Source organism: Neomonachus schauinslandi, chromosome 3 (assembly GCF_002201575.2).
Source record: "Neomonachus schauinslandi chromosome 3, ASM220157v2, whole genome shotgun sequence".
NCBI lineage: Eukaryota > Metazoa > Chordata > Mammalia > Carnivora > Phocidae > Neomonachus > Neomonachus schauinslandi.
In genome coordinates this window covers 72,043,062-72,052,138 of record NC_058405.1, presented here as the reverse complement: position 1 = coordinate 72,052,138, position 9,077 = coordinate 72,043,062, and the positions used below count along the sequence as shown (strand labels likewise).

At 43.9% G+C, this 9,077-nt stretch overlaps 1 protein-coding gene across 3 annotated transcripts in view; it reads left to right on the top strand.

The window, feature by feature from the left end:
- The first annotated feature begins 5,132 nt into the window (after positions 1–5,132).
- Positions 5,133–9,077, top strand: part of MTUS2 (microtubule associated scaffold protein 2) — a 374,457-nt gene continuing 370,512 nt past the window's right edge. For all 3 annotated transcript variants that reach the window (XM_044913210.1, XM_044913209.1, XM_021678263.2), the window contains exon 1: positions 5,133–7,340. In XM_044913210.1, the coding sequence (XP_044769145.1) occupies positions 5,133–7,340 (2,208 nt within the window). The remainder of the gene's footprint in view (positions 7,341–9,077) is intronic.

The window sequence follows — 9,077 nt, the reverse complement described above, 5'->3', positions numbered from 1 at the left end:
TTAGGAGGGACTTCAGTCTCCCTGGGGTGTGTATTTAGATGGTGGGAGTTTCTTAAACCTGCTCCAATAGTTGGGAGAATCTGAGTTCTTTAATAAGGAGAGTAAGTTTGGAGGAGGAAGGGAGCATAGTAGTTCTTTACAGATACCTGCAGGGTTGTTTCTGGTGGGAGGAGAATTGTATTGTACTGCTCTAAAGAGGTGGATCTCCACTCTGGGCTAGTCTGATGGTGGCTCTGCATGGAGGGCTGATGGGCTGTCAAGAAAGCTGACGGATCTCCTGACACTGGGATTTTCACCCTAGCACTAGGAGCGATACTTGGAAGTCTATTAAGCCTCATATAGCCTATGAGCCTATAAAATCTTTAAATTCCTTTTGGAGTTAATTAATGGATTTTTTTCCAAGATAAAATACCATCTACCTCTAAGGTCATCATTTGTAACTTTTTATAGTAACAGATGTGAAGCACAATGAAAATTGCATGCCTCACTCTGGGAAAATGCACCTCATGGGGGGCGGTTAACACGGTTGGTTGACATATTTGTATTTCTTATTTAATCATACAGTCCTGTATTATGAGTCTGAATTTGTAGGATCATGTTTTGTATTTTGGAAAAAAATCTTTATCTTAGGGTAACCTGGTTTGAAGTCCAGATCCAGAAAAAAACATAAATAAAAACTTGTTCATATTGACCCTGTGACTGACTTCTGGCCATATGATGGAACTCTAGGAGGAAGGTGTGAAGCCTGAGAAAGAAGGGAAAGAAACAGGAAACATTACCTCCTGTACATAATTTCGCCTTCTATAATTGGAGAAGGTTTTTAAATGCTTTTCTTTTCTTGTGTGAGCTTTCTCTCCTTTTTTGGTTTCTGGTTTTGCTTTTCTATTCTTGGTCTTTATGATAGTGTCTTTTCCTTTTATTCTTACTGTGTGATCTGTACAGTTTCACCAACAGGCAGCTTTTCCTTTTAAAGCTTCCACTTTCTGCATGGATTTTACTTTCCTATCTCGGTCCCTGCCCTTCCACTTCTTAGCTGTGTGACCTTGGGAATGTTACCCTCTCTGTGCTTTCATGTCCTTATCCAGAAAGAAAAGAAAAAGCAAGGGGATGTTAAGGTCTATCTCTGGAGGCCACTACAAATATTAAATAGCCTAACTTAAATTAAAATTAAAGACTAAACAAAAATATAATTTAAAATTTAAATTAAAATTTACGAATATGTATTCTGAGAATAATACTTGGTCCTTAGGAGGTTCTAGCTTTCCATTCCCTTACCAATGAGTAACATTTGCTGCTCACTGACAAAGAAAAAAGCATCTATTATGTAATTCATTAAAGATTAAAATACAACTCTTTCTAGCAAGACAGGGATTTGACACTTGTTTGTCAGTCTCTAGCAATCACATTGTGAATTGCAGTGTACCATACTCTGGTTTTGTTCGTCATCGTTGAGAAGAATTCATTTCTTTTTTTCTCCCAGCCTTGATAATTCAAACCTGGGGGCTCTTGGTCTCATGCTTATAATTCTGCCCAAAGAGAATTAGAGGCACTTCCTTTCTTCCTTTCCCCATATTTGTGGGATCTCTTGCTCTCCCTGGCTTTCTGGGATACCTGCTTTCTGATCCAGAGAGCACAGTGTTCTTTTAAACTGCTGTCTTACTGATTTGCCTACATGCTTTTTATATCTGTGCCCAGAGGATATGTATATCTTCAAGGAAAACACTTTTTAACTTGAATAAAGAAATAAAGATAGGTTCACTGAGAATCTCCTCTGTGTCAGGGAACTGAGGCTGTGACCAGGGTATGAGCATCTTGGTTAGGCCTGAGGTCTGTATCGGGGTGGGGCTGGACCCAGGACACCCCTGGCTTACTGACAGGCCTGGAAGAAGACAGAGAAGGAGAAGAGGAATGTGGGAGATAGGGATGAAGGAGAGGAGGGGGATGGAGACAGTGCCACAGGGATGGAACAGAAGAGCAGTATGGCAGGAAATGAAAGTGCCTGCTCCTGTGTGGGTGTGTGTATTTGGGTAGGATTAGACGAACGTGGGGAAAGGAATAGAAAGACCCAGATCAGGATGTTAATATGTCTTTGGGTGAGCGGAGAAAGGGGCAAATAAAACACACAAAACCCCCAGCTTATAGGAAATGATCTCATTTATGTAAAAAGTACATGCTTGCATAATAGATGCAAAAGAAATGAAAGAAAAAGAGCTTTATCTGCTGAGGTTCTGGGGGACGCCAATGGTAGGGTGTCCAATGAAAGGTCACATTAGGAGAGGAGGGGGCTGGGCTGGAGAGGAGCATGGAGGTAGCTGCATATTATTGGTGATTTTTCAGTCCTTTGTTCTCAGGTGTTCATGATGTCATTCTGTGGGTCACATCCATCCATATATGTGTATGTGTATGTATATACACGATTATGTCTGTATGCATGCACACATAATCTTTTGAATAGATGAAGTTACATAGTAAACAGTGATGAAGGGAGACAAGTGGGTTGCCACGTAACCTACTTCAGCAGAAACATAACAGCAGCCTCCCAGGTAATGTGTACATGTGTATTCATGTGTGTTTGTATGGATGAGGAGGAAGGTGTGGAAGACTTTAACGTTGAATCCGCCCTGGGGGAATTGGGGATGGAGCAGAACCTTGTTACTTTTAAACTCTCCCATCCCCAGTGCCTAATAAAATGCACTCACAACAGTAGATAAATCAATGTTAGCTTTGAATTGAGTGATTTACTGATGATTCGTGAATCTACTTTTATCAAAATTTAAATGCTATATTAGATTTAAGCTCTTTGGGGGCAGAAATAACATTGATCTTCATCATTCATTTAGTCATTCATTCATGCTACAAATACATATTAAGTACCCAATACATATGCTAGGTATTGAACAATATTTTCTTCAGTGTCTAGCACATTTAAAAGTTTTTTTTTTTAAGTAAAAATACAGGATGTTGTGACAGTTCATTATAGAAGGACCTAATCTATTCTAGTGGGCCAGAAAAGCTTCCTGGAGGAAGAGGTATTCATACTGCAAACTTAAGACCACAAAGGAGTTAGGTAATGTTGGGAGAAGAGTCCACATTCTGTGCAGATGGAAGAGTATGTGCAAAGGCCCCAAAGCAGGGAAGGAGGTGCCCAGTAATGTAAAGGATGAAGACAGTGTGCCTGCAGCATGGAGAGTAAGAGGATGAGTAGTAGGGGGTGAGGCTGGAAAGGTGTTTGGGGGCTGGACCATGCAGGACCTGAAGGCTGGGATAGGATTTCCTCCAACTTCCGTTTTGAACATTTTCAAACCTGTAGAACAGTTATAGGTGTTGTAGAGTGGATCACTGAAGTTTGCAAATTATTATCTTTTGGCACAATTCTATTCTCTCTCTCTCTCTCACACACACACACACACACACACGCACACAGTTTTCTCTTTGCTGAACCATTGGAGAGTAAGTTACCATGTGCCATGTCTAAAAGCATGTCATGTTTAAAAGCGTGTCTCTTCCGAGAACAAAGAATATCTCTGATATATTCACAATACTATTATACACCTAAGAAAGTTAACACTGATAAAATACCTTGACCTAATATACAACCCATATTAAATCTCTAATTGTCCCAATAATGTCCTTTGCTAACTTTTTTTTTTTTTTTGAGAGAGAGGGAGAGCAGGGGGTGGGGAGGGGAGAGGGAGAGGAAGACAGAGACTCTTAAGAATTCCACACTTAGCGTGGAACCCGATACTGTAGGGCTTGATCTCACCACCCCAAGATCATGACCTGAGCCGGAATCAAGAGCTGGATGCTTAACTGACTGAGCCACCCAGGTGCCCCTAACTTTTTTTTTTTAAATCTAAGATCCAGTCAGGGAGCACACATTATATGTAGATACACATTGGCATTTTGGAGGTAAGTTTAGGCCAGTTATTTTGTAAAATGTCCATCTATTTAGATTTGTCTGATTATTTCCTCATGATTAAATTCAGTTTGAACATTTATAGCAAGAATACTACATAGGTGATGTGGAGCACTGAGAACTATCTAACATCAGGAACACATGGAATCAGTTTCCATTATGGATGTTAAAATTGATCACTTGGTTAGGGTGGCTTCTACCAGATTTCTCTATTGTAAAGGTAGAATTTTCCTTTTGTAAGAAATAAAGTAATCTTGGGGTGCCTGGGTGCCTCGGTCATTTGGGTGTCCGACTCTTGATTTTGGCTTAGGTCATGATCTCAGGGTCTTATGATTGAGCCCTGCATTGGGCTCCATGATGAGTGTAGAGCCTGCTTAAGATTCTCTTTCTCCCTCTCCCTCTGCCCCTCCCCACCCCCAGCTCCCGTGCACCTGTGCTTCCTCTTTCTCTCTCTCTCCCCCCCCAAAAATAAATAAATAAAAATAAAGTAATCTGGAGAATGGTACCTTAAGATTCTGTGAATATCCTGTTCCCTAACAATCTTTCACCTGGTGTTTTTAGCAACCATTTGTTGCAAGATAATTATTACTTTGGTGATTGCAAACTGGTGATTTTTTTCTAACTGTATGATTTTTGTTAGGTTTAGTTGGTATTATTCTATGAAGAAGAGCTTTTTCTTCTCCTCCAGCCTTTTAAATCAGTATCAATATGAACCTGTGGGTTTTTAAAATTTGAATTTAAGATTTAATATGTTTTATAATCCATTTCTAACATTAATCATTTTTATGTTTTAATTTCCCCATATTTGGCCAGCAGGGACCCTATCAGAAAGGTTTTTGAGAAATTTAAGGGCTGAGTGAATGAAATAATAATATGAAAGTGATGAATAAATTTGTGTTTTCCATGTTTTTTTCCCCTAAGAATCTCTATTTGTCAGTGCCAACAACATGATTTTATTTTTATTTCTCTCTAGGTCTTATGGACTAATTGGCTCTCATTCAGCAGGAACCTAACAGATAAGTCATCCCGCTGTATGTCAAGACAATGCTTGGTTTTAAGACCGCTCTGAAAATGATTAAAGTAGTATTGCAGCGTGACATTGTCAGGGGGCAACAAGCAGCTTGAGAATTTCCTATTAATCAAATAGCAGCTTGAAGGAAGCTCCTTTCCATTAAGTAGGACTGCATGGCCAGCAGCCCCCACTGAAGGGTTGAAAATGAGTGTCCCAGTGGCTCCAAAGAAATCATGTTACGCTCAGTTGCGGGACAACAGAAATGGAGTGAAAAATAATAATGAGAGTGTCCTAAGTCTGGGAGATACAAATGCCAATCAAATCATGTTGGAGGTCAGTTCCTCTCATGATGAGTCTGAGACACGTGACCGGACAGATGAAATTGGAAATGCAAATTCAAGCGAGCCAGAGAATAGTACCCATTTCAATAAGGAATCTCACCAACTTCAGGGCTTTGGGAAAGGATCGCAGTCTGGCCCCACCAGCCTGAAAGATTTTAAATTTTCTTCGACCGTCCATGGAGGACTAAATGAAGAGCACACGGTGGAGAGAGGCACAGATATCCTACAGACCCCTCGCAGTGTTCAGGGACCAAGTCTGTCAAGTTGGAGGAACGTTATGGCGGAGGCCAGTCCAGAGGTTTTGGCTAAAAGGGATGCTGAACTTCCCCGGCATGCTCCTAAGGATAAGTTGGCAAAGACCCTTGACAATGAGGAATTGAGAAGGCATTCTTTGGAAAGAGCAAGTGGCTCTGCTGTTGTCGTGGACATGCCCACAAGGGAACGTGGCGGGAGCCTGACCTGGCAGCGTCTGCAGCCCACGCCACTCGACTCCTCTGAAGCCCCGCGTCATGAGCCCAGTGGCGGGGAGGGGCCGCAGAGGCTGTTGACCGCCCCCTCTCCAGGGGCAGCTCTTCCTCCAGCTGACAGTACCTCAGAGGGAAAGAGTGTGCGTCATCCTAAACCATCTACCTCAGCAACCAAGGAGACCACCCCCTCAGAGACCCAGATGGAGGGGGGACATGGACCGAAAGTCAGCAATGAGAGCACATCACATTCGGCCCTTCCAGAGCCTGGTCTGGATTCAGCTTCAGCACTGAAGGGAGTCCTGAGTAAGCCAGAAGCACAGTTAGGTCAGGGAAAGGGAGAGCTCAAGCCAGAGCTGAAATTTGTCCCACCCCAGGCTGGGCAGGAGTTAAAGTCAATCCAGGCCGAGGGTCTGGGATGCCCCAAGGAAGGTAGTGTGTTACTCCTCGAGAGAAAGGAGCCAGGTGGGAAAGCACAGCAGGAGGCCGCCACTGGTGCCCTTAGCCTGTCACACAGCAGTGGCCACCACACTCGTGTGGGAAGAGGCAGGAGTGAGCAGGACAAGAGAGCAGTCCACCTAGGTGAGGAGGGTTCTCTTCAGACCAGCCCCACACAAGGCCCTGCTTCCTTGGAAGCTGCCGAGAAGCAGCCCACTGGCAAAATTTCATCAAGTGCAGCTAGGAAGTTGGGCGTTTCAGCGGGCGATGGGCATGTACCTTTTATTCCTTATGACCCACCAGACAGCAGGCCCTCAGATGTCAGTGAGGAGAGTGCACTGGACAGTGGGAACATGGACAGTGTGGCAGTTTGTACTTTAGATCCTTCTGTTGGAGAGCTCAACACTGGGGTCCCTGAGCCCCTCGGCCCTCAGAGCAGCAACTCAGAAGTAGGGGACAGCAAAGAGATCACTGCATCTGTTGCAGAAGATAGGAACCTCCTAGAAAATACAGCTAAGACTGAAAGCACCCCAGGGGGAGCAGGTGCTCTTCTCAGTGGCCTGGCACCCCTCCATCCAGAGACAACTGTGAATGTGACCCACCAGCCTCCACCACCTAGTAGCAGTGTTCAGGACCTTGGCGCATTAGGTGTGGATGCCAGGTCAGCCTCGGCTGCTGCACCCCCCACTGATAGTGCACGGTTGTTGAACACACCCCCGAAAGTGCCTGACAAGAGCACCTGCCCCAGTGGGATCCCCGAGTCTGTATTCCCACATTCTGAGGATACCCCTTCCTCACAGGAGGGAATGGAGAGCCACCAGGTTGAAAAAACAGAAGAAAGGACAGAACCCAAGCCCATCATTCTGCCCAAGCCCAAGCACGTGAGGCCCAAGATCATCACCTACATCAGGAGGAGTCCTCAGGCCCTCGGCCAGGTGGACACTTCGCTGGTTCCGGTGGGCCTTCCTTATGTTCCGCCCACATGTACCATGTCTCTTCCCAAAGAGGAGAAGGCAGCAGGTGGTGAGCTGAAGCCATCTGCCAACCTCTATGAGAAATACAAGCCAGACTTGCAAAAGCCACGGGTCTTCAGTTCTGGGTTGATGGTGTCTGGGATCAAGCCCCCAGGACACCATTTCAGTCAAATGAGTGAAAAGTTTTTGCAGGAGGTAAGAGAATGTCATTCTGATATGATCTTTAAGTCAAACACTGTAAAGTTTGTTATGTGTTTTCAGTGTGAACTGTGAAAACAGAATATCCTCTGTTAGCAAATTGCAGATTTTGATGGATCCATGTGCACAGAAATGGATGTTCTTAACTAGAGAAGTTTATAGACAAGTGGACATTTTTGACCGGAAGAGCTTGCCGATCATGATGAGATGTAGCTAACATCTAAGGAGACTCATTTAAGTTCCACTCAGTGTAATACATGAGAGGTTAGATAAGTATGCATTTAAATTGGTTTCTATGCTTAAATAAGTCAGCATAAGTCTTTTATAAGCCAGATCAACAGGGGGAAAAGTCCAAAATAAATACATTGTTCAAATTGGTCTGACTTCATCCTCTCAGGGGGAGTATTTTCCTTATGGGAGAATCTCATATTCATACATGGGAAAACCACAGTGAATAGCAAATAATGTGTTAGGCATGGGCTCCTTGAGCCAGAATAATAATTACAACTAACATTTAGTTGAGCACCTACTATGCCTTGAGCCCACATAACATAACATTTCATCTTTATCAATCTTTACTAGTCCTTGCAGTATTTTCTGGAGGTTGAGATTACAGTTTTCATCATTGTATAAACCACTTTGGAGGGATTTGAGTAACTCAGTTAAAGCCACAGAACAAGGACAGTGCTGAGATGCTCTTCTCACCCTCCCAATTCCAACACTGTGCTGCCCCTTTCATTTCTGGGTGTGATGGCGAGTTGTCGTCCCAGAGCTCAGAAGGCAGATTTATCTCCTGAACCAGTCTCCTCATGGCGGCCAGAGTGATCATTTAAAAGCTGGGGTCAGATCACTCCTCTCCATAACATCCTTCAGTTCTGCCCAGGCCATTTAGAACACAGGCTTAAGCATGTAGGATGGCTCAGCTTTTAGGATGGACTCAATCTGGCTCCATAACCTCCCCAACCACCTCTCCTTCCTCTGCTCACCCTCTCTCCTTCTGCTGCCTCGGGGTCTTTGCACTTACCTCTGCTTGGAATGTTCTTTTTCCATAGACCCAGTGGCTGTCTCCTTTACTTTCTATCTCTGCTCAAATGGCACTTCATTGGAGAGACACCTCACCTTCCCTGAGACCCCCTTTCTCTGGTTTATTTTTTTCTTAGTGCTTATCTCCATGGGCGTATATACTTTTTCTGTTTTTGCGGCATCAACTAGAATGTAAAATCCATGAGAACAGGGACTTTTTTTCTGTTTTTGTTGTTGTTGTTGTTGTTCTCTGCTGGGTCCCCAGAGTTTACAGTGCTTGACATAACGATGTTGTCAGAAAATGTTGAATGATGGCTGAATTATGAACTCATATATGTTGGATCCAAACAAAAGTCAACCAAAGCTTCTTAGAGATAGAAAGGCTAAGTCCAAAGTTGGACCTTAGGTTGACTGAATATATTGACATATTTGCTGAATGTACTGATCAGAGTGGAAGTTGTCAGCTTTGGCCCAGCAAAAGAGGTGAATCTATCCTAAGCAGCAGACCTTGACCAAAGCTATCACTGACAGGTGCCCCAGCAGCTGACCGTCTGTTCTGCCTTGAGGCAGGCTGTTAGCTCCAAGTCACACAGCTCGGTCACTGTCTTCTGACTCTGGGCCTGCTTTCCCACCTCACATCTCTACAGAGAGAACACCAACTAGAGAGTCTGAGGGTCCAGTCTTTTCAGCAGGGGCTCATTTCGCTGTTCC